This window comes from Hyperoodon ampullatus (assembly GCF_949752795.1).
Source record: "Hyperoodon ampullatus genome assembly, chromosome: 2".
Lineage (NCBI taxonomy): Eukaryota > Metazoa > Chordata > Mammalia > Artiodactyla > Ziphiidae > Hyperoodon > Hyperoodon ampullatus.
The window spans coordinates 12,693,927-12,719,524 of NC_136915.1; the positions used below are offsets into that span (position 1 = coordinate 12,693,927).

Here is a 25,598-nt window from a genome sequence, read left to right on the forward strand (position 1 = left end):
CCTGTGTGCTCACCACCCATTTCCCACTTTGTCTTCGCCTCTTTGGCAACTGACGTGGCCCCCCCTGCACTGAAGCCCCAGCTTCCTCCCCCCGCCATGTTCTCTCTGGCCTACCCAACCCTCTCGGTTTGCTTTCTTGAAACCCTCTCATCTTTGATAATTACAGCTTGGGTGGGTGATGCTCCTGGCAGCCAGTAGGTAGAGGCCAGGGATGCTGCTAAACGTCCTACGGTGCCCAGGACGGCTCCCACAACGAGGACTGTCCAGCCCAACACGTCGAGAATGCTGCAGTTGAGAAATGCTGCTGGCTCCTTCGTCTCTAATACATCCCGGTTATTTTTCTGAAAAAAAAATCACCCTTCATTAAGCCAACTCACTGCTCCATCAGAAGCTGAAATAGCAGTGACTCAGACCCTGGAGTCACACCACTGTGATCCCAATCCCTGGCTCAGCCATTTGCCAGCTGTGTGGCGTCCAGCAGCCACATGTCTCAGAGCCCGACTGCCTCATGTGTAAAAGGAGGCGATGGCGGGACAATACAGTGGGGTGATGCGTTGATTGCTTGGCAGAGGGCCGGGCACACAGGTCACACTCGTGACATTTCAGTGATGTTTAAATCAAGTTTATACTCTTTAGGCTACTGTTCTAGGCTGGCCACAGACTGAACTCAGCTTTCCACCCCAACTCTTCCCTCTACTCCTCCCCTCCCCCATCATCTGCTCTACCCCAGTTAAGCTCTTACAGAACATGCACCGCATTTCCCCACCTCTCATCCTACCTCCTGCCTTCACCCCCCCATATTAGTTTCCTATGGCTGTTCTAACAAATTACCACAAACTTAGGGGCTTAACACAACTCATATTTATTCTTTTACAGTTCTGGAGGCCAAAGGTCCAAAATCAGTTTCGCTAAGGTAAAGGCAAGGGGCTGGTTCCTTCTGGAGGCTCTAGGAAAGAATCCGTTTCCTCGCCTTTTCTAGTCTCTAGACTGGAAAAGGCGAGGAAATGAAAATTCCCCGCTTTCCTTGGCTCATGGCAGAGGAGCACCTTCAACTCTCTGCTTCTGTCACATCACCGTCTCTTTCTGTCTGTAGTCAGACTCCCTGTGTCTGGTTCTTGTCAGAACCCATGCGACTATATTGGGTCCATCCAGCTAATCCAGGATAAGCCCGCATCTCAAGATCCTTACCTTCATCACATCTGCAAAGGTCCTTCTGCCCTGTTAGGTAATGTTCATAGGCTCTAAGGATTAGGACCCAGACATCTTTGAGGGGGAGGCATCATTCACCCAACCACATCTTCCATTCTGACACGCCATCCCCTCCAACTCTGCATACCCACGCGTGCCCACGCCCAGTGGGGCCTCAGCCAAGCAGTGATCACTCCAGGTGAGTGATGGCGCCTCCCCTGGGACCCTCACACGTCCCAACTCCTCCACCCATCATTTCCACACCACCTGGAGTCCCTGCCTGTTTCCTCCCAGGCACTTAGACCTTGTCTGTCACACTGAATGGCTTCATATCATCCCCTGCTCAGCTCACAGTGCTGCACACGGGAGACACTTAGTCGATAGGAGCTCTGCAGATGGTTTTTATTGTCCACCCACAAAAAGAAACTTGGATTTGAGCCCAACCGAAGCTGATCAACAATTTTAAAAACACAAGGTGGATGGCAACTCCCGTTTCCTTGATGGGAGGGCAGCGTCACCCTCACCCACCTGTCGGCCAGCTCTGTGAAGACATTATTCAGAGAGCAAAGGAAGTGAATTGAATTGATACTTACCTTCTTCTTGCTTCTCTCTTTAAGGATTGTCTTTGTATCTGAATACCTTCTGGAACATTATAAAAAAATTACAAGCCGGACCCAGGAACTTCAGGTAATCTTTGAACTTCAAAAGTTCATTTCAGCTCCTCCTTAGAATTTACCTAGCCCTAAGCATTTGAACTCTGTTTCTCCTCTGTTAGGTAGTCAGCACACATCCTCCAAAAGGTGAAATGATACCTCCATTTGCACACGAAATGCTTCAGACAGGGTGGCTGAGATCTCCCAGGAGGGCAAGGAGGCTTGTTTTCCTCTGTCAAAAACCAGAAAAAATGAAATGCCATCAGATCTTTACAATTGTTTATTAAATACAGTGGAAGAAGTATAGCTAGCCACAGTATAGGCAGCAGAATTACCAAAAGTTACATAATGTCAACATTTTAGAGGCAAAATTATCCTTAGGGATTGTATCTCTCTGGTAGCTATTGCCGTATTAATACTGTATAATAAACAACCATAACACTTTTAGCAGTGTTCCACAGTTATTGTCTACTGATCACACATCTGGGGCCAGCCGCTAGGTGGGTCCGCTGGTCTTGGATGGGCTTGCTCACGTGTCTGGGTGTTGGCTGGACCTTGGTCGATATAGGCTGGCCTCAGCTGGAGCAGCTGTGCTCTGTTCCACGTGTTCCACGTGTCTCTGATCCTCCAGCAGGCTGGCCTGGGCACGTTCTCATGGCGCTAGCAGAGGAAGCAGAAATCGGGAAGAGAAAGCAGGCCCAATCATGGAGTGCTTTTCAATTCCCTGCTTGTGTTATGTCAGCCAACATCCCATTGGCCAGAGCAAGTCACATGACTGAGTTCAGTGTCGGGTGCAGGATATGGGTGGGCACTGCAAGTTACAGAGCCAAAGATATGAAGAGAGGAAGGGTGAAATATTGGGACCACCATTACGATCAACCCCAAAGACCATCTAGTCCAGGGGTCAGCAAACGTCTTCTGTAAAGGGCCAGATGGTAAATATTTTAGGCTTTGCAGGACATACAGCCTCTGCCACACTTATCTGACCAGCTGTTGTAGAGCAAAGGCAGCCATAGACATACGTAAATGAATGGGCGTGACGGGCATGCACTGTTCCAATAAAATTTTATTTATAAAAATGGGCAGTGGCCCATATTTGGCCTGCAGACAGTAGTTTGCCAACCCCTGATCTCGTCCATTCTCCTTATTTTACAGAGATGGACAATGACATTCAGAAGCTAGGTGACTGTTTCAACGTCACACAGCTAGTTGGTGGAAGCATCAAGACAAAAGCTCAGGCCTTCTAGCCCTAGCTCACTGCTTTTTCTCTTACACTCAGCAAATAATAACAAATAAGTCTAACTACCATTTACTGAGCACCTACTATGTGCTAAACACTGTGCTAAAAGCTTTCCATCATTATCTCATTCTTACAACTCTAAGAGGTAGATACTAGGATTAACCTCATTTTCTATACGAAGAAGTGTCTAGAAAGAACTAGAGCTGAGATTCCATCTAGATCTGGAGTCTGAGCTCTTAACCACGATGCTCTACTACTTCGCTATTAGTTACTAAGCTAAGCATCATTTTTCTGTGTTTTGAAGAAAGCTTCGTGAACCTTTTTCCCGCCCCCAATGGTAGTGGAAATGACTCCTGCGTTAGTCCTGTCCCCCATCAGGTGCAGTTCCCCTTCCCCTCATTTCAGATGAAGATCAACAGTTCCCGGGAAACTCAGCAGTATTTGCTGCAAGAACAGTTACGGCAGCATCTGGCAGAGAAGGAGAAGCTGACCGAGGAAAGGCTACAGCAAGAGGAGAAGCTGAAAGCCAGAGTCAAGCGGCAAATGGAAGAGAAATCATTAAGGCGGTCCCCATCCTTCTCTTTACTACTGGAAACTGATGAAATGGGCTTTGCTATGAGAAACAGAGGGCGCGTACTTAGATGGAGAAATCTCAGCAACTCCTTGTTGGGAACTAAATTAATTAAAGAGGGTGAATGATGTAGGAGGAATTAACATGAAGCTTGAATCCTAAAACTCAGAGATCAACTTGAAGATCAACTTGAAGAGGCAAGGTTATTGAAATGTCTAGAAATGGTACTTTGTTTATATACCGCAGCTGATTTTATTGATACAAATCCCAGTCGTTACTGCGGGTCCTGGTTTTTGGCTAAGTGTGTGCAAGACCAACCAATAGTATTTCAGTCTTCTGCTTTCTCTTCATGCATATCAGGGGAAACACATGCCCAAAACAGCTACTTACTTTTCCAGAAACCAGCCAATTAGAGGATACTTTACAGTGGCGCCTCTCAACTCAAAGGTGTCCACGGATCATATGGGGATGTTGTTAAAATGCAGATTCTGACTCAGCAGGTCTCGGGTCGGGGGAGCCTGGGATTCTGCATTTCTGACCAGCTCCCAGCTGGTACCGATAGCACAGCTCTGCAGACTGCATTTTCAGCCACAAAGTCTTAGAAGAAGGTTTTCCCCAAGTCGGCTGATAAGAACCACCTGGGGCTTCTCTGGTGGCGCAGTGGTTGAGAGTCCACCTGCCGATGCAGGGGACACCGGTTCATGCCCCGGTCCAGGAGGATCCCACATGCCGCAGAGCGGCTGGGCCCGTGAGCCATGGCTGCTGAGCCCGCGTGTCCGGAGCCTGTGCTCCGCAACAGGAGAGGCCACGACAGTGAGAGGCCCGCATACCGCAAAAAAAAAAAAAAAAAAAAGAACCACCTGAACGCTGGTGAAAAATACAGCTTCTTGGGCCCCACCCCAGACCCACTGAATCAGAATCTCAGGAGAAAGCCAGGAAACTGCACATAACAGGCTGATTCTCATCCTTGTCCTTGAGTTGGCCCTTTCTGATATTCAGGGACCTGCCATGAATATAACTACCTTGGTTGCCCTCATCCTACATCAGTGGCTCATGACTTTGTCTGCACTTTTGTCACCTAAGAGATTAAAAAATACTAATGCCTTGTACCCCTCCCCCCACCCCACCCCCAGGTTCTGACCTGACTGGGGTGAGGGTGTGGCTCAGGCACTGGGATTGGTGAGCTCTCCCTGGTGGTTCCAATGTGCAGCCACGGTGGAGGGCCACTGCGTGCTGCACCTCCTCCACCCCCTCAAGACAGCAGCACCAGATCCTCCGGACCCCAACTCCCCCCCCCAGCACCTCCTTTCTTCCCCTGAGAAGGACTGGACCTGCCGTTTCCTCCACCGTCACTGGGAGAAGCTTGGTGACTTCCTGCTTGGACCCACCGTCTCTGTCACACACCCTCACTCTCCAGACCTCTCCAAGAGGCAAAGACCTCTGCCTGTTCCCTTTCATCCTCTAGCTCATGCCCCGCTACCTCTTCTCCTGTTTGCCTCTTTCTCTGCCTTTCTGCCTTTTGTGAAATAAAAGATTAAAAAGGAAGAACCACCTGACCAAAATCACCTGTGAGCCACATAAAGGTACTATTAACAACAGCCTTAAATCAAGGCAGCTCCCTCCAGAAGGGCAACTAGACATAGAAAAAGCCAGTGCCATTCCACCGAGAGGGAAATAAAACCAGAAGGAACCTAGAAATCTTCAAAATCTTCACCAGACTCTCCACCTGTTTCCTCCCTCCTCTCTGATTAACTTCTCCCTTGCCAAATGTCTTATTTTAGTTTTAACTTTGGTTTGACTTCTTCCCACTGTGGATGTACAGTATTGCAGCCCCAGCATGTTCAACATCACCTTGGGCACCGGCCTGGGCCTCCCAGATGCCCATTTGTAACATCGATTCCAACAGATACAGGGTTTCAAGGGCTGACATCAACCCCCCTTTAATCACAACAAACCTCAGAGCGCACACCAGCCCATGCAGAGGGGGACACAATGCCGGGGACCCCCCAAGACAGAGCGCCACTGCTCATGTCCACTGTTGTCCCGTCGACGGTCATCCTTCCCCAGACACGCACATGGATCAGCTTGACCCCAGGGACTCATCTGAAAGTACTGTTCCAGACTCGAGTGCCAGGTGCCCCAATTTTAAATGAACCTCCCTCATACCACATGACACCATCACCCCCACCCTTTCTAAAAATCTGTTTGTCAGAATTCATTAATTGAACTCCTCATGAGTCCTAACTTGTCTGAGGACTCTGTTTCAATGGTAAGAAATTCTAGGTTCCCTTATGGAGCTAACATTCTTCTTTTTATTATGATCTGTTAGCAGCAGTCCTCTGATTTGTGCACACACTAATGGTTTAAATCAGGGAGCAGCAAACTTTTTCCATGAAGAGCCAGATAGTATCTATTTTCAGTTTTGCGGGTCGTATGGTCTCTGTTGTGGCTTCTCAGCTCTGTTGTTGCAGGGCAGAGGCAGTTGTAGGCAACCCACGATGAGCATGGAGGGATGCCAATAAAACTTTATTTACAAAAAGGCAGGCAGGCAGGGGCTTCCCTGGTGGCGCAGTGGTTGAGAGTCCGCCTGCCGATGCAGGGGACACGGGTTCGTGCCCCGGTCCGGGAAGATCCCACATGCTGCGGAGCGGCTGGGCCTGTGAGTCATGGCCGCTGAGCCTGCGCGTCCAGAGCCTGTGCTCCGCAACGGGAGAGGCCACAACAGTGAGAGGCCTGCGTACCGCAAAAAAAAAAAAAAAAAAAAAAGCAGGCAGCGGGCCAGATTTGGCCCAGTTGCCATAGCTTGCCAACTCCTGTCTCTAGGGTCAAAGGGACCAGGGTTCAAACTCCTGTTGATATGATTTACTAGTAAACTGAGCAGATTCCTTAATCTCTCTAAGCCTGTTTCCTCCTTTGCAAAGTCGAAATGACAGAAGAAATGATTGATCTTTACTAGTGAATAGTTATCATGTGACAAGTATTTCATGTTCATCATCTCATCTGCTCCTCACATCAACCCAATGCAGGAAGCACTATGACTGTCCCCATTGTACAGATCTGGAAACTGAGGCTTCTAAAGCTTCTCACTTGCCCAAGACTATACATCTAGGAAGGATCAACCGGAGGCTCTAATTTGGGCCTGCCGACTTCAGACCACATACTCTTAGCCCCTAAGTATACTGCCCACAGTTTTCTGTGGGGTTGTTGTGAGAAGTGAAAGAGTTAATCCGTGCAGTGCCTGGCACAGAGTCCAGATTCCTACTATGGTAACCATGTCTATTAAACAACCGTCATGACTTTCAGGCTTTGGAGGAAACCATTTCTCAGGAGAAAAGCAGAGCGAAGGAAGCATTAGAAGAAGAACAGAGCAAAGTCCAAGAGCTGGAGAATCGCTTAAACCGCCAGAAGGAGGTATGCAGCTCGGGGAGATAGTTGGTTCCAGCCCAAATCCGGCTTGAGGGCCAAATGGAAGAAGTTTAGAACCGCAGATGATAGGGAGAAGCACATGGCGGAGTTTCCTAGAGTGATTTGTCCTTGGGAGGGCTCAGCTAGTCTGGGAAGAAGCAAGGGGGACTCTAGGAGAGAACCCTAGAGCTGTAGCCTTCACAATTGGAAAAATTGTAAACAGCGTAAAATACAGCCTTAGATAGGGAACAAGTTGGGATTGGTGACATGAGCACTTTCTGCGCAGAGATTGTATGCCAAATCCCAAAAATGGAGGAATTACAGAATCGTGGGACTTCAGGGCTGCGTGTATCCTCCAACAGCATCCTAAAATCATCCAGCCTTCAGCTCCACCACCAAGGAATTTTCTGCAGCCCAGGGCAGCCCATCCCAGTGTTGATGCCTTGGGCTGGCAGAACATTCTTCCTTTAGGTTGAATTGACTCAGACTTTCTCCCAGAAGGGTTTCAATCCTCCACCCGCCCCCCGGGCTCCTGCAAAACCCGTCTATTGAATACTTTCTCTTCCACAGAATAACCTTTTATAGATGCTTGAAAATAGAGGCACCTCTCCAGACCCAAATGCCATTCACAATCCTGGAGCATGGCATTGTTCCGCTCCTCTGAGCTGCTCTGTGCTCCAGAAGTCACAGATGGGCAGCTCACTGGCTGAAAAGGGCCTGCAGACATGTTACGTTTGGTCCTAGAGTGTTTTATCTTGAATTCGTAAAATAGACTGAAAACTCCAGATTTCCATCCTCTCTTGAAAAGTTGGGAAACCTGGCCCTCCTTTCCACTTGGCAAAAATGGGCCAGAGTGGAACCAAGTAGCAGAAGTTTGCCACAGTCCTCGCCATTCCCTATTGCAAGACACACAACCCACTTCACTTTGGGTAACTGTTGAGCCCCTGTAGGCATCTGAGTTTGCAACCCATCACCTGTTTTCTTCCTAAAGTTTTTGTAGGCAAAACTGGACACAGTTCTCCAGCATTTAGTGGCCTAGAGCAGGACTCTTCTCTCCCTCGTTGAAGATGTTGTACTTCCATCGATGTGTCCCAAATGGCTTTTGGAAAAGCCCCGTTACAGTGTTCACTCACACTTACCTCATGGTCACCCTCAGATCCCAGAGTTTTTTTCCGTTGCAGAGCACAGGCTCCGGACGCGCAGGCTCCAGACGCGCAGGCTCAGCGGCCATGGCTCACGGGCCTAGCCGCTCCACGGCATGTGGGATCTTCCTGGACCTGGGCACGAACCCGTGTCCCCTGCGTCGGCAGGTGGACTCTCAACCACTGCGCCACGAGGGGAGTCTCCCTGAGTCTTTTTTACAAAATGTTTTCATTAGCGCTTCAGTCCTGGGGCAGCGCAGAGGAGTGAGGAGTGCAGGCTTTGCAGCCTGGCTGGGCTACTTACTGACACAATACCTACCTTCTTTAAAGGATGGCTGTGAAGATTAGAGATCATGTACACTCAAGTGTTTGACCCAGAATCATCACTCAAGGAATGGTAGCTATTAATACTATCAATCACTGTACTTCCACTTCTGTTTAGGCACTTGCCTCCTACCAACCCCCCACTGCTTCCCTACTCCTCAGAGGGAAACCCTGGCCCACCCACCAGTGAGGGAGAAATAAGGAGCCTGCTGGGCAGAGCCCATGCCATTTGATCAGATCCAGAGAGGGGAAGTGTTTATGTGTTGGGTCTCACTCAGGTCTCCGGCGCAGCTGTGCTCTGCAGGCCTGTGTAAACAGTGTCAGTACCTGGTCCTGAGTTATTTCTCCAGGGGTGGCAAGGAGGAGGAGGAGGGTGTCACAAGGGTTCCCGGCAGCCAAATGCCACTGAGAGGTCATCAGCACAAAGCTGGGGAAGCCCCTTGATTTTCAAGATCTGAGGTCATGGGGCACTTCAGGAGGGAGATTTAAGGAAAGCCTGGTGGTGGACAGCCCCATGGCAGGGAGGAGCTGTGGCCGGGTCCCCCAGGCCTAGGACAGCGCCAGCCCACTTCTCCCGGCAGGACCTCTCCGTGGCTTCTTGTCAGGGGAACCTGAGATTAAAATCCCAGACACAGACTTGGATCAACCTCAAACAGTCATTTGATTTTTCTTTCTATTAGACCTTCCTCCACACTGTCAGATGCATCTTTAACGACGACAGAATCACTAGGTCATAATGCGGGTTTGGAGGTAACGTTAAAGGTTAATTCCCATGACCTGCCCAGGAGCGTGGGAGCAAAGTGGTCCAGGGGGACGGGACCTGGGTGTGAGTCGCACGAGGACAGCCTTCCCTGCAGTGCATAGCGCCCGTCTCGGCTGCAGAGGAGCTGCCGAGAGCAAAGTCCTGCGTGTAGATGTGAGATCAGGCGCAGTGGGGCAGGGAAATGTCTTAACCCGAAACCCTCCTCAGACTTTGGGCTCCCTCACGTCTCATGGGAGACGCCAGGCTCCCATGATGTTACTGCGCTCCTGCTTCATTGAGGGCTGGTATTGGAACAGCTCAGTGTTGGCGTTTTTTTGTTTGTTTGTTTGTTTTCAGTACGCGGGCCTCTCACTGTTGTGGCCTTTCCCGTTGCGGAGCACAGGCTCTGGACGCGCAGCCTCAGCGGCCATGGCTCACGGGCCCAGCCGCTCCACAGCATGTGGGATCTTCCCGGACCGGGGCACGAACCCGTGTTCCCTGCATCGGCAGGCGGGCTCTCAACCACTGCACCACCAGGGAAGCCTGTGTTGGCGTTTTTTAAACTGCTTTTCACTGCAAAATATATAAAAATGTGTAGTATTTCCTCCATATTATGGATTAGATATTTTTGCAGGCTAATCTCGGACCCTAACCACCAGCTCTAATGGAAACCGTGTTCCAAATTCCGGACCTCTGCCAAGCTAGTGTTTAAAACACAACCCGTTTGAGAGTTGAGGTGTCCTTTCTTTTTTTTTTTTTTTTAACATAATGATGATGAATATGAGGTGCCCTTTCTTGCAGTGACTAGAAACAGGGGCCTTACCGGCACCTTCTAGCTGTCTGCAATTTGCATAAACCATGTAACTGAACGGCTTATCAGCAAGCTGCTTCCTAGATGAAATTCCCTGACTGCAGGCACTAAATACCAGTCACAGCCCTCGCAGCCTCTCAGAGCTTCCCTTGTGAGGTTTGCCCCCACCCCTCCTAGAGATTGTTATGTGTGGCTCATTAATTCAATACACGGCCCTCCTCTAGAAACCCGATGGTCTTTCAGAGATTTATTTCAACAATGGGAAATTCCATTATTAATGAGATTCTTCTTCTTCTTATCACAGAGGCTGCCTGGCACAATGATAAGAGCTCAGACTCTGAAACAAGACAGGCTTGGTCGCCTCTGCTCGCTTGCTCCCTGCCAGGGCCTCCACCCACAGGCAAAGTGAGGGGTTCAATCCTGGCCTCACCACTAACAAACCTCATGGTCCCTGCACCCTCACCAACTTTCCATTCTTTAGTTTCCTCATCTGTTAAATGGAGACGCTAACTTCTCTGATGAGGTTGCCATGAGAGTGACGTGGGTGAGAAGTGCTGGCCTTGGGCCCTGGCACGGAAGACCAACCCTCAACGTCTGAGCTACTGTCATTATAATTAGTATCATCGTTATTAGCAATTTTCCCCCTAAATATGCAGGCAACCAAAAAGACTGGTCATTGATTTTCAGATTTTGGAGAGCAGCATTGCCCATGTGAAAAGAAAAGCAAAGAAAGCCTTAGAGACAGAAAAGAGAAAAGTGCGAGGTCTGGAGAACCACTTAACCCAGCAGAAGGAGGTCTGAGGAGCAGAGAGAGAGAAATTGGGCGGTGGCAGCCAAAAGCCCTTTGGAAGGAGCTCCAGAACCAGATGTGAGGCTGTGTTTTGGTGCCCTGATGTAGAGCAGGTGGTAAAGCAGGCAGGTGGGGAGCGGTGCCTCTGTTCAGAGTGGCCGATATCACATCATAGGACTCACCAGCTGTATGACCCTAGGGCAGATCACCTAACCTCCTGTGCGTCAGTTTCCTCATCTGTAACATGGGGAGGGATACAGTCCCTGCCTCGCAGGATTAAATGAGTTTTGTATATTAAGTACTTAGAATTGCACTCGCACACGGAGGGCCATCTCCAAAAGCACTGCTGGCCAACTACCTAGGGAAGGGAGATGCACTCCAGGGGAGACACCCTGGGTTGAGTCTGGGTCAGTCCCTCAGCCAGCATCCTCCTCCTCATCGTCGAAAGGTATTTATGATGCACCCAGCGTGGGCACAGTAGGAAAACACCCTCTCGGCTCCAGCCTCCTAGTTTCATAGACTCCAAAGTAGACCCTCCCTGGGCCGATGGACAGATAGAGACACAAACACAAGATGGAGTAGACGGTACACAGCCAGCTCACACGGTGGTCACATCAAATAAGCGCCAGGGTTCAGTGCCTTCTGGAACAGACGAGAAGTACACCCTCAAGGACAGGGTGATGTGGGAGGGGGAAGGGGTGTCCAAGTGCCAGGCCCAGGCCGAGCCAGTGACATCCACTGCCACCAGCCTGGGGACTGGGCTTACCAGCCTCACCTGCCCGGAGCCGCCATGAAAGGCAGGCCCCAAGGCTTAGAGGAGGGATGAATGCCAGAGTCATGCCCTGAAAGTCAAAGAAGGGCTCTCGGAGCCAGGAGGCCAGGTGGCCGTGCCCTCAGTGATCTGTGATGGCATGTCCAGGAGCCGGATTCTAGGGACCGAGGGGGCACACGCAGACATGAGCCGGCCCTCGTGGAACTTCCAGAGACAAAGCTGGTGACTCAATGAATTGTTTAATTCCGTTTTATTCATCCAGCTGCAAATATTTACTGAGTACCTACCACGTGCCAGACCTTATTGGGTGTCAGGGATACCACAGAGCACTAGACGGACCACGGCCATGCCCCCCACTCTAGGGCGGAGGACAGACAACCATGTAAACAAACACAGGTGACTCCAGAGCCACAGGCTGTGGGGTAGACACAACCAGGGTGGGTTAGAGAGTGGCCCACCGATGGGGAGGGCTTCTCCAAGGAGGGGACCTTGAGTAAGACCTGGAGGGCAGAGGGGACACCACGGGAACATCTGTGGGAAGAGAATGCCCCTAGGTCAGGGGTCCCCAGTGCAAAGGAGGGGGACCAGAGTTAGCCAGAGGGACGGGGGCAGGACGGGAAGAATGAAATCAAACTGGAACAAGATGGAAGCCAAATGAGGGGTCAGAGGAAGAAAGCCAGAGGGAGACACAGAGTAGGCGAAGCGAGGCACGGCAGCAGAGCTGGGTGGGCTAAACGTGTCGATTCTGGCCCCAATTCCAGCTCTGCCCTAACATGCTGTGCGACTCTGGGCAAGCCCCTTGCCCTCCCTGTGCCCTCATCTCTAATTCGGGTGTAGTGACAGAGGTTTGTTTCGAGGAGTCCGTGCCTTCATTGTGAAGCACCTCCGCGGGTGAGGTCAGAGTCCCGGTCGGGTGGGGAGGATGGAGTGCATGGCGGGACACAGGGACCGGACAGTCAAGCAAAGACCTCGGGAGTGAGACCATGCCAGGCCCCGCAGGGAAGTGGGGTCAGAGTCCACACAGGGCGAGGGAGCTCCGACACAGAGCGAGCCTCGTTAAGGGGTAGAACCCAGACTGTGGTCACAGCTGTCCCCAGATCAGCCCTTATACAGATGGGCCAGGGGTGGGGTTTTAGAGTGTGGACTCCTGCTGAGCAGGGTGGCAGACTCTGTGTCAGTCTACGTTCGAATACACAAACATGTCTCCTGCCTCCAGGTAGGGTGGGGTTGGAATCAGGAGGACAGCTCAGGCAAGGTCCAGAAGCCAGGTGGCAGGATGGCTAGGGCAGGGCACTGGCATCTGAACGGGCACCACCACTCCCTGATGGTGTGATCTTGACGCATTACTCATCCTCTCACCGCCTCGCTAACAGCCTCTGTGTCCTCACCTGCAAAATGGGGGGCAGACGCCACCTGGGGGCTCGCGTTCAGCGCACGGGGCAGGTGCTCGTGTTGCAGAATTTAGAGACTGGGCAGTATCATCGTTGCCATCATTATCATTTGTAATTTGCCAAGCGGCGCAGAATAAGAGAAGGGAGGGCGCCCTCCCACGGGGCGTGTGGCCTCTTACGTCAGGCAGGACGCAGACTGGCAGGGTGGGGTCTGGACAGTCTTAGGCAGACTTGGCAGTGGGAAAATGCCAAGCCCATGCAGAGAGGAGAGTCAGAGCCCAGGTGGGGCGGGGAGGCCTGTGTGCAGAGCAGGGCAGGGGAGATGGAGGCCCAGGACGCAATGCTAGAACAGCAAGACTGTCGGGAAGATCCTCTCTTCTCCAGGGCCCCCCACCCCCAAAGTACAACAATGTCAGCAGTTTTTCTTTTTACCCAATAATGCATGTTCACTAAAGAAAATTTAGAAGATACAGACCAGTGAAAAGAAGAAAATATAAATTACCATAATCTCAATTCGCCCCAAATAGCCATTATTTATATTTTGGTACATAGCCTTCCAGTCTTTTGTGTATGCATATGTAAATTATTTATTTCATTAAAATGCTATTCTTGTGAACTCTATATTTGTACGGGAGGCATAACTACAAGAGTTTCAACAACAGCAAATAGAGTTTCTCGACCCTACTCTGGCTGTTTCCCTCCTGGGGCTTGTGTAGTTGAGGCTGGGCTCCAATCCCCTCCCCATCACCATATCTGTAGGGTATATGTTCTCAGTCCCAAGCTGTCCTGGGCTTCAGTTTCTGGACCCAAGCCTTCATAGGCTGCAGAGAGACCGCCAGTGTCCTTTGAAGCCACAGGCGTCAGGCCTGCTGGCACAGAGGTGTCTCTCCCACCCCTGCCCTTTGCCTCTCCTGCCCCACTTCCCAAGAAGCCAGGCACTTCCCAACAAGGGACCACATTGGTGCCATCACCTGTCCGTTTAGGAGTTTAGTTTGTGGCTCAGCGCCAAATGCCTTGACCTGAACACTCACCAGCCTGTCACTTCCTGAACACCAGCCCAGAAATCCTGAAAGACGAATAACTCTCTCTTTTAAGGACACAACTAACCAAGACGTGACTTGCGGGTTCTCACCGTGCTGGGCACGCCACCCTTGTCACCTCTCTCTCCAGCGAGCATCCCGTCCCTTGAGCTCTCGCTCCCAAGCCCTGACTCACTGGTGTCAAGGATTAGTAATCCTGGCTTCCCCTTGCCGTGTCACTTCCCTTCCTTTCGCGTGCACACACCCTCAAACCGCTTGTTGTTGACTTCCAGATGTCAGAGAGCAGCATCGCCTACAAGAAACACAAAGCGAAGGAGGCCGTAGAGAAGGAAAAGAAAAAGGTGCGAGATCTGGAGAACTGCATAACCAAGCAGAAGGAGGTATGAGTCTCAAAGAGGAAAAGACATGGAGGAGCTGGCGTGGCTGAGCACCAGGCTCTGGGGGCAGGCGGTCTGGGTTCAAATCCTACCTCTGCCACCCCCTGGCTGTGGGACATTAGGCAGGAGTTGCCACCTCTGTGCCTTGGTTTCCCCACTTATGAAATACAGATGATCCAATAGACCAACCTCATGGAGTTGTGAGGCTTGATTACTGACATACACAGAGACAAGCACCTGGCACTCAGTGAATACTGCATGTTTTATTATTGTTGTTGTTGTTGTTATTATTATCTCACAGCCAGGAAGTGGAGGGGCAGAATCTGAACCCAGGACTACCTGACTCTAGGACTTCTCATCATCACCCCTCCTCTCTCTGTCCTTGAGCTTGGTGTAGGCTCAGCTGCCCGGGGTCACAGAGGGGGCGGCAGGATATAGATGCCTGAATGTCTGATCACCTTGGTGCTTTTTCTCCACCAGAATCTGTCATCATCGCTATCATCACCTTCATAATCAAACCACGTTTACGATTATTACTGAGAGTAGGAGATGCAGGAGCAGCAGAAGTTGTTGCACAGGACCCTGTCTTAGGCACCTCCAAGCTGGAGGACTGAATTCACCCCTCCTGGGTCCCAACGGTACAAGACACACACACACACACACACACACACACACGCACACACACACAAGCTGATACCTCAAAAGTTAAGGCATATGATAAACACACAACCTGACAATAGTGGGTTAAATTTAAATACAGGTAGATACAATTTCAAAGGATTTTCAAGAGCAGATGGGTCTGGGACTTCCACTGTGGTCCAATGGTTAAGAATCCGCCTTCCAATGCAGGGAACGCGGGTTCGATCCCTGGTCGGGGAACTAAGATCCCACATGACGCAGGACAACTAGGCCCGCATGCACTAGAGCCCACGCGCCACAACTAGATAGGCGCTCGCACGCCGTCGCAAAGAGCCCTCTCACTGCAACGAAAGATTCCGCATGCCGCAATAAAGATCCGATGCAGCCAAATAAATAAGTAGACCAGATGGGACTAAACAGATCTTTAAGTCTATTCACATCGATCTTAGATCGTTTTCTTCAAAGAAAGGTTCCCAGATATTAGCATACATAGAATCACTGGGGGGTTATTTCTTTCTTCTTCTTCTTTTTCTTTCTTTTTTCTTTTTCTTTATTTGGCTGCGCCGCACAGCACGCGGGATCTTAGTTCCCCAACCAGGGATCAAACTCGTGCTCCTTGCAGTGGAAGCATGGAGTCTTAACCACCAGACCGCCAGGGAAGTCCCCTGGGGCGGTTGTTTTAAATGCCCGATCCCCGATCCCGGGGCTTCGCCCCCAGAGATTCTGATTCACTGTCTGTAGGGTGGATTCAGGAATCTGAATCTGCATAACAAGCAGCCCAAGTGGAGCTGGTGCTCTTGGAACAGAGGCTACTCCAGGAAGACTAGCGCCAGTAAAGCACATCTGGATTACATATCAGTCCCGGGCACCACTTTAAGAGGGGCCTTGACCAATTGGAGCATCTCCAGAGGAAGCAGAGCAGAGCTGGGTGAAGTGATGCAAGACTTGTCAGCTCTGGGCTGATGCACCTGTGCAGGACTCCCCGTGGGCAGGCGGACACTGCAGGCCGAGAGAGAGAGCCCAAGAGGGGCCATCTCTACACACAGCCTTGTTTCCCCAGTGATTCACCATGGCTCTTCCACACAGTACTTCAATTAGGGATAGGAGAAAAGGAGAAATTAGAATTTTAAAGTAGATTATACAGGGCAGGAAATGGATTAGGAATGAGACTAATGGAAAAAAAAAAAGTGTGTATTATGAAATCCATGAATGGGTCACAGTTTTCATTCCAGCAGTTACAGTGAAAGGTTGTGTAGTTCACAAGCAAAACTGGACCGAGTGCTCCTGGAAATTAGACCATTCTGGGTGCTGGGCCCAGAGAGCATGTCTCCTCAGGATCATCACAGAGCAGACTCTATAATGCAACCAACAGCGTGTCAACAACAACCTTAGAGAAACCAACGGTGACACCAGAGAGCACGGTCTCTCAACGACCTTCAAGGCAGGCTGGTGGCATCACACCAGACGAGGAGAAACGGGACTCTGCCCCAGGGACTCCCCATTTACCAGGAAAGACCCAGGAAGTACAAGGTCAAAGACCCACTCAGACGTAGAGTTGCTTATTTGCAGGCTGTTTTACTCGTACACAGGGAAGAGCATTCGAAAGACTGATTTCATCTACACCAGTAAAAACAGGATTTATGTGAGAAAAAGAGGAGAGAGGGGAGAAGAAAAATTAATTCCGACCCGCTGGAACACTGAACTTGAGTAAGCTGCTGAGTAGCTGGCAAGGAGCAAAGATGCCAGGCAGCGTGTTCTGGCCCATCCATGAAGCCATCTCAGTTTGTTGTGGATTCTCTGGGACAGCTGGAGTGTCGCCGCTCTGTGGTGTGCCTGCCACTGACCCCAGGGAGCGCCCCCTTCAGCCAGGTCTGCACACTGTCTGCAGTGGGATTTCTCAACAGTCACGACCACGTCAAGATCCCAAATAAGAACAGAGAGAGTTCAGTGATGGTACCGAGAGAATGAAGCTTCTCCCAGATGAGGCTCGCAGGCGTCACATGATGCGAATCATGTTTTGTTTTGTTTCCAAAAAAAAAAAAAATCCGTTTCCTTTCCCAAGGGTAAGAGGAGCACCCGTTTGCTCTAGAAATTCTGAAAAATATGGAAAGTCACTGATGATTCCACTGAGCAGAGTTACCACTAGTGACATTTTGGTGTGATTCCTTCCGGACCAGCTATATGTTGATCGACAAATATCGATGTGTTACAAAGTGATTTACACGGTTATACTGTGCATGCTGTGTATTGACTTCATATATTACACGTATGTCCACATGTCATTGAACTTTCCTCTACAACCTGCCAGTAAAGAGTGACCTGGGTTTGCACGGTGCTGGGTGAACCCCGATTCATTTACCCCTGGGCCCTGGGCTGTTTCTCACTTTCACTGAAGTAAAAAATGCTGAGCTGAACAGCCCTTCGCACCAGGCTTTGTGCACGTGTGTAGTTATATCCTTAAGATACATCTCCAAAAGTGGAATCACTGGGTCACAGGATATGGGCATTTTCAGGCTCATGATACATGTTCCCAAATGACCCTCCAGAAAGGTCATACCAGTTTTCACTGCCCCCAACAGAGTCTGGGAATGCCCAGCCCTGCACCTCAAGAATATATTTTAGATTGGATTAAATAATGTTCATGAAAAGGCTACATGCAGTATGATTCCGACTATATGACATTCTGGAAAAGGCAAAACTATGGCGACAGTAAAAAGATCAGGGATTGGGGCTTCCCTGGTGGCGCAGTGGTTGGGAGTCCGCCTGCCAATGCAGGGGACACAGGTTCGTGCCCTGGTCTGGGAAGATCCCACATGCCACAGAGCGGCTGGGCCCGTGTGCCATGGCCACTGAGCCTGCGCATCAGGATCCTGTGCTCCGCAACGGGAGAGGCCACAACAGTGAGAGGCCCACATACCACAAAAAAAAAAAAAAAAGATCTGGGATTGGTTAGGGGAGTGGTGGTGAACAGAGGGAATACGTAGGGTGTTTAGGGCCGTAAAACTATTCTGTATGATACTATAATGGTGGACACATGTCATTGTACATTTGTCCAAACCCACAGAATGTGCAATACCAAGAGTGAACCCTAACGTAGACTATGGACTTTGGGTGATAATGATGTGTGGAAGCAGGTTCATCAGTGTAAGAAACGTACCAGTCCAGTGGGGATGTTGACCGTGGAGGAGTCTGGGCGTGTGACGGGGGCAGGAGTTCCATGGAAACTCTGTACTTCCTGCTCAGTTTTACTGTGAACCTAAAACTGCTCTAAAAAATGAAGTCAAATAAATAAATAAAGTCCGTCCAGCCCCAGCACAGTGCCTGTCACGACGCCCACATTCCACAGTGCTGGAGCATGGACCCAAGGAGGAGAGTAGAATTTTGACAAAGGTCGGAAGAATGGGTGCCGGGAGGAGGGAGAAGGTGTTGAAGACATGGCGACCAGAGTCCAATCTTGCCGGGGCCCCACGGGACGAGGGGAGGTCATCCCAGGGCCGAAGCCACAGAGGAAGATGGAGGAGTGTCCTGAAGGCAGGTCCTGTGACGAAGGGGTGAAGGAACTTGGCACATTTATCCTGGAAAACAGATTTCGGGAGAGACATGACAGCCCTCCTCAAATATTTAAAGGGCTGTCTCATGAAAGAGAAGTAAAACTTGTTCAATGAGCTCCAGGTGACAGAACTGAGCTCAGAGACCAGAAATCTCAAGTAGACAGATCTCAGCTGCATATGAAAAAAGAGTTCTGTAATCATTGGAACCTTCCAGAGAAAACATGGACTTTGGACTTTAAAAGGATCAACAGAACAATACCAGAACAGAGGTCACCTCCTCTCTGAAAACAGGGGAGCGAGAAGCTAGGGTAAATATTTATACCTGACTTTCTGTTAATTTGATGTTTGCTGTTTGTCTAGGAAATAGATTTTAAAACGCAAAAATCACGCATTTTAAATGATAAATTAAATGATGCACTGGCCATGGTAGAAAAGACTCAGAAAACAAAGACGGCTGAAAGTCTAAAAGCAGAGCACATCACTATGAAATTAAGTGAAACATTAGCTGAACTGGAAACTGCCAAGACAGAAATGGTAAGTCAGTGCCTTCTGGGGAGGGGAGAATTTTCCCTTCAATGCAAGATCACGATGCCATGAGGAGGCGTGGTTTAGACCAGGGGTTCTCAGCCTCTGCACTGTTGATGTTCTGGGTGGGGTAACTCTTTCTCATGTCCTGTGCATTATTGGATGTGTAGCAACATCCCTGGTCTGTACCCACGAGATGCCAGTGGCACCCTTCCCACAGTTGTGACAACCAAAACTGTCTTCCAACTTTGCCAAATGTCTCTGGCAGGGTAAAATCACCCTCTGCTGAGAAGCATTCGTTTAGTATAAAAAGTAAACAGAAGCTATGATGACGCCCTCTGTCCAGGGTCTTCTAAGATGTTGTAATTCGGGGTCCTCACAGGATCAGGCTGAATCACTGAGCAGTCCCCGAATTTAGGGATCAGATGTTAAGATAATGTTTTTCAATTTCATCTCAGCATTCGAGGCCCTCCACCATCAGGGCTCAATATTGCACCCACCTGTCCTTCATACATTGAACAGACAGGTCTGTGGCCAAGGAGGTGATGAGGATTGGCCTGGCGGAAGTGCACGGAGTGAATCTGAGTGGGACGGACTTGGAGACACCGGTTCAGGGCATGGCACGTTCTTGCTGTAGTCCTGAATCATAGGTCCTGGACACTCGGGGCAGCAGAGGAGGAGAAGGAAGGAGTCGCTCTGGCGAGAGTGAGCAGAGAAATGGCAGGACTCGATAACTGACTGACAGGACAGGAGTCCTGAGGAGAGGGAGGAAGCAAAGGAGGCGGGCAAGCTTGGAGCCAGGGCGCCGGGCGGGCTGATGGCACACGGTGGAGATGCTGGGAAGAAGGGGGTCGGGGTTTGTGGGGGGAGTCTCTTGTGGGAGAGGGGCTGTCTTCTGTAGAAGGTGAAGAATTCAGACTGAGACGAGGGTGGAGTACCAAGTTCAAAAGTTGCCCAAACTTTTGGTGGGGTAAAAAAATAGATTTGGGGCGGGAAGCAAGACATGGGAACAAAATTTGGAAGATAGCCTTGGGGGAGGGAGTGACTGTTGAGAGAGCAGGCACGTGTGAGCGTCTCAGGCAGAGAATTTACGCATCTGGAGAAGATCAGAGGCTCAATGTGTTAAGGGAATCAGGAGGAGCAGGAGGATGTCATCCAGGTAGCAGGAGAATGACGTCATCCCGAGAGGGGAGGAAGCGGGGGCGGTCACGGGAAAGGTTCTGACTCACCATCAGGGGACCACTGATCATTTGTGTTTTTAAGAACTACAAATTCACTCCCTTTTCTCTTGTAAAATTGTTCACTCATTAATTCAACCAACACTTACTGAGCATCTGGGTCTAGATGCTGTGGCAGGGATCCAGATACTGATGCTGTGGGCATATTGGTAAATAAGAAAGGGTAAGTTTCTGCTCTCATGGAGCTTACATTCCAGTGGGAGTGAGAAATAAAGACATGAGATCATTCAGGTGGTGATAAGTGCCTCAGGGGAAATAAAACAGGATGATGTCTCCTTCAGATAGGCAGTCAGGGAGGGCCTCTCTGAGGAGGTGACATTGGAGCTGAGGCCTGTCACATGAGGAGTCAGCCATGCGAGGAGCTGGGGGAGGATTGTACCATGCAGAGGGAACAGCACATGCAAAGGTCCTGGGGTGGGGCGGAGCTTGGTGCTGGTGGGTGCAGGGGGCCCATGTTGTTATTGTTGTTATCGTCCTCTTATCCAGCTCCCAAGATCATGTTAATCACATCTGTTTTCCCAGATTATGATGGAGGAGCGGATGCAGCTGCAACAGCACACAGTCAGGGCCCTCCAAGAAGAACAGGAATCACAGAAGCACGGATTTGAAAAACAGATCATGGAATACAAGAAGCAAATCAAACAGCACTCCCAGACGATTGTGAGTCTTGAAGAAAGACTCCAGAAAGTGACCAAACACCATAAAAAAATGGAAGGAGAGATTGCAACGTTGAAGGACAATGACCCAGGTTTGTCCAGAGAGACGCCGAGGAAATCTTAGCGTTCAGGGCAGGTTCTGATGACCCTGTGGGTGCCCCTAGGCTGATGCAGAAGAAAAGTCTGTGCCTCATTTAAAAGCTCCTCTATTGTCTGGAGGCCTTTTCTTCTTGTTACACAGCAAGGTTAGGCGCCCTCAAGCCCCAGGTTCAACAGAAGTAACAGCAATGAGCAGGGACAGCCTTTGTGCCGAGCCAGTCAGGCAGTGAGGGGCACAGGCTGCCAGGGCTGTTAGGGGTGTCAGAGCAGCACAACGGGAATCATCTTTTCCACATGGAAACATCCCATGCAGGGGCCTTTCAAAGGCATCTCTCTGCCATCAGCAATTTGCGATTTTGTCTAATGCACTTTCATAACCAGCTGGGGTTTATCTCTTTAAAAAAAAAAAGAGGCTGAAGGAAGAACTCAAGAGTCGTGAGCACTTATTCACCCTGAATGACCAAGGCGATGCGTAAAGCTAAAGACAGTGAGCTCTTGGAAAAGAGTTCTGGAAGTAGAGCCCTCGGGCCAGGGTGTCTCATCCTCGGCCCTAGTATTGCCGTTTGGGCTGGAAAGCTCTTGGTTGGGGGCCGTCCTGTGCACTTAGGGTGCTGAGCAGCATCCCCGGCCTCTGCCCACTGGATGCCAGTAGCACTCACCCCCATCCCAGTGCGACAACCAAAAATGTCTCCAGACATGGCCAAATGTCCCCTTCAGGGTAAACTCCCCACTGGTTGAGAACCGTGGTCCTAGTCTCAAGCCGGTTGACAAGCTGTCAGGGCTCACCTCATGGATTCATTCACTCAGCATGCATAAGTGATCATCTATTATGTCCCAAGCTCATTCTAGGCACTGGGGGTTCAGCAATGGACAGGCCAGGCAGCTAGCCAAATCACTGCCCTGACAGGGGACCCAGGATGGACAGGGCACCACGGGACGGGCACGGGGCGGGACTCAGTCTCCCAGCCCAAGTCCAGGTCGGAGGGAGGATGCTTCAGCTGGGACCCGAGAGCAACTACATCTTTGTCACCGCACTCTTAGATCCATGCCTGCCATCAAGCAGATACTCCCTAAGCATCTGTCGAACGAATAAATGAGTGGGTGAACTGAGGGTGAGGGTGGAAACTGGAAGGCAGTGGGCTGAGGAGTAAGTGGGAGGTGAGGACAGGACGAGACTCTTGTCTGAGCAGAGAGCAGGAAATAGGGCAGGAGGTGCGGCCCAGGGGTTAAGGCTCCACCTCTCACCGCTTAGCTGAGTGGTCACCGGCAGGTCCCGCCTCTCCTGTACCCATCTCCTCATCTGTCAATGGAGTCAGTGATCCCTGCCTTAGAGAGTAGCTGGGAAGATTTCATGAGCTCATACGTGGTATGGCGGGAGGCGGCAGCCTGTGACACAGAACACACGTTGGTTCCCGTTAGGTGGAGACAGCTGGGGGCATAGGGAAGCTTTGTAAGTTGAGAAAGACATAGGTGTGTTGATAAGCAAAGGGGAAGGAAGACATCCGTTGTGGGAGGACTCTGGTGACGCTGGCCTGTCCCTCTGATTCAGCCCAGGAGGGGAAAACACAGCAAGACACTGTGGCAGCACCTCCGGTGGAAAGCAACACCAAAAACGCAGTGTGTGTCCACCTGATGTGAGTACCCGACCGGACCCCTGCTTCTGGCTACGTTGTCAGAGTCTGCAAAAAGGAGTTGAGTCTGGGCTCTTCTTGCTGCCATTTGAGTTTTTCTTTCTTTTTTTTTTTTGCGCTACGCGGGCCTCTCACTGCTGTGGCCTTTCCCGTTGCGGAGCACAGGCTCCAGACGTGCAGGCTCAGCGGCCCTGGCTCACGGGCCCAGCCACTCCTTGGCATGTGGGATCCTCCCGGACCAGGGCACAAACCCACGTCCCCTGCACCGGCAGGCGGACTCTCAACCACTGCGCTACCAGGGAAGCCCGCTATTTGAGTTTTTTGATCCCTTTAGTTTAGTTTCTCGATCATGTTCAAATTCCAACTCAACACTCTCCAGGTGTGTGGCCCTGGGCAGGTCACGTCACCTCCTGTGCCTCGGCTTCCCTGCTTGTGAGATGAGGTACATGAATGCCAGCTACTGCTATGATTGGCTACTTTTCCCAAGTACCTGCTCGAGGCAAGTGCATTCCTGGGTATTATAAGTGAGTTTCAAACAGTGGAGACCACTTGGTGGAGTGGGTCGTGCAGATGGTTAAAAGTTAAGAGGTTGGACTAAACGACCTTGAAGCTCCCTCCCAACCCAAAAGTCCATACCTGGAGCCGCAAAGAGCTGACAGTTTCCAGAGAAACAAAATCCATGAATGGGAAAGATCCTGAAAGCCACTGACAAGCAGTGTACAAACCAGTAGGCAGGAATGTGATGCAGAGAAAGGATTCAGAAAGTTTCTTGAAAAAGACAAACCACCAGCCTGAGCCCTGCACCACATACCAGTTACCAAAGTCTAATATCACAGGGGCTTTACCCCAAGAAGGCAAAGATACTCAGATACTCAGCCTCCATGTTCTGAAAAGTTCCTAACTGACTCCTCCTGGTAGAAAGAACTCTCTCTAAAGACAGCAGTAGCCATGACCTGGAGAAGAATCAGCATCACGTTACTCTTCTCTGGTCCACTTCCTTAGCTGTGGACACCCTTGAGGCCGAGTTTCATCCTCAAGTTGGAAGAGTTATAGCCAAGGAGTAGAGAGAGAGACAGATAGACAGACAGACAGACACACACACACACACACACAGCATGCGTCTCTCAGGGCTGGGGTGTCTCACCCCTGCTCATAACCCCCCCTCAAGGCACCTCTCCCGCTGTCATGCTGGGCCCCGTCCCATGGAACACTGCTTCCCTGTCAGCCACCCTGATGGTCATGGTGCCACAGACGTCCTGCCCTCTGGGGCATGGGGCCAAAGAGCTGCCCTCGTCCCACCCTCCCTGTGTCCCCCTTGATTTTCTGGGCCCCAGGGCCCACACTTCTGTAAAGGGTCCCATGAGCACCACTGACTCACGTGGCACCACGTCTCTCCATCAGGAATTAAAAGAAGCTGGTGAGAGAACGGAAGCCGTACTGTCCTCTTCTCTCTCCTCTTCCTCATCCTCAAAGAATCCCTGAACCCACAAAAAAATAGTCTTCCTTCCTCTTTGCACCAAAGATCAAAAGGCCACAAGAGCATTGGTTCACGCTGACAGACGCTTGAGCAGCAAGAGGTTTCATCTTCATATTAGTTGTATCTCAACCTCAGAGCCAACCCAGCCGGGATCCTTTGTTCTGTCTCCATGTATTCCTTTGTAATGAAGGTGGATCAAAATGGATTTTTGTTTTGAGAATTTTTAAAGAGTGTGCTTATCGCCCTTGCTGGGACTGGCATCACATGGACCATCATTGATTGGGTATCACTTTGCCTTTGCACTTGGCCCCTCCCAGGCACTCAAGACACCAGGGAGATTGAGTCGAACTGACTTGGTCTGTTTCTGTGAATTTCAGAGAGGATTTATTGACTGCTCAGAAGGAAATCCTGTCTCAGGAGGAGATCATCATGAGGTTAAGGAAGAACCTCACTGAAGCCTATAGCCGAATGTCAGATTTGAGAGGTTTGTACAGTTGCCCATGTCACTTGATTTCCTGACCCGCTTCAAGAAAGGAAAGAAAAGTGTGTGAAGGGTGGGAAAGCTGGGCATTCCAAATCCCACTCAACCCTGATTTCCTGGGCTGTCACAGTACTTTTAGCTCAGGGTCAGCAAGAGCTGTATCCTGGGTATTGAACTGATTCCATTTGATATGGGGCTACAGGGAACATTCTCAGATGGCTCTGGACCTCTGTGTGGAAACGCAACTTTTTCGGAGAGAATCTCTGATGACCACAGAGGATCTGTCTCTGGGGGCAAAGGCTTGGGGGTCAATCGTGGGCGCCCCTGGGCAGGCCAGTCGGCACAAGTCCTAGCACCCAACAGCTTAGGGACCTCAAGTAAGGTGTTCCCCGGGCCTCTCCTTCCTCCGATGCAAAAACACCTGCAGCACGTCTGCCTCCTGGGGCTGATTTGGACGTCAGAGACCACTAGAGTAGGGGCAAACTAGCTCCAAGGTCTGCTCTCTTCTGGACGGACACAAGTCTGACTGAATATTCCTACTGGAACCTTCTTCTCCCCAGACTTTTATTGTTGCCTCTCTTCTTCTTGCTTCTTAGAGCTGTCTTCTTTTCCCATCCCTAGCTTCCATCCAGCCAAAGGGCAGGAGTCGGGGAGTATAACTAGGTTTGGGGAGGTGGAGGGAGGGTGAGGAACACTCCTCTCGTCCCCATCTCAAACCCTGTGCACCCCAGAGCTTCAGTGGTGTTTGCTCCCTGTGTCTGGACCAGCTGATGCCCCCAAGGCTTTTAGGGCAGGATTTCTCAAAGAGTGATTTTTCCATACTAAGTCATGAGAACACATGGGAGAGAGGCTGCA

At 50.5% G+C, this 25,598-nt stretch overlaps 1 protein-coding gene across 1 annotated transcript in view; it reads left to right on the forward strand.

The window, feature by feature from the left end:
• Positions 1-25,598, forward strand: part of LOC307048510 (forkhead-associated domain-containing protein 1-like) — a gene marked incomplete at both ends in the record, with an annotated part of 154,093 nt that overhangs the window by 107,717 nt on the left and 20,778 nt on the right. Inside the window, 10 exon segments of the mRNA XM_079697600.1 lie at positions 1,806-1,817; positions 1,820-1,875; positions 3,487-3,639; positions 6,956-7,063; positions 10,764-10,871; positions 14,342-14,449; positions 18,997-19,170; positions 20,922-21,147; positions 22,704-22,788; positions 24,640-24,746. Of these exon segments, the coding sequence (XP_079553726.1) occupies positions 1,806-1,817; positions 1,820-1,875; positions 3,487-3,639; positions 6,956-7,063; positions 10,764-10,871; positions 14,342-14,449; positions 18,997-19,170; positions 20,922-21,147; positions 22,704-22,788; positions 24,640-24,746 (1,137 nt within the window).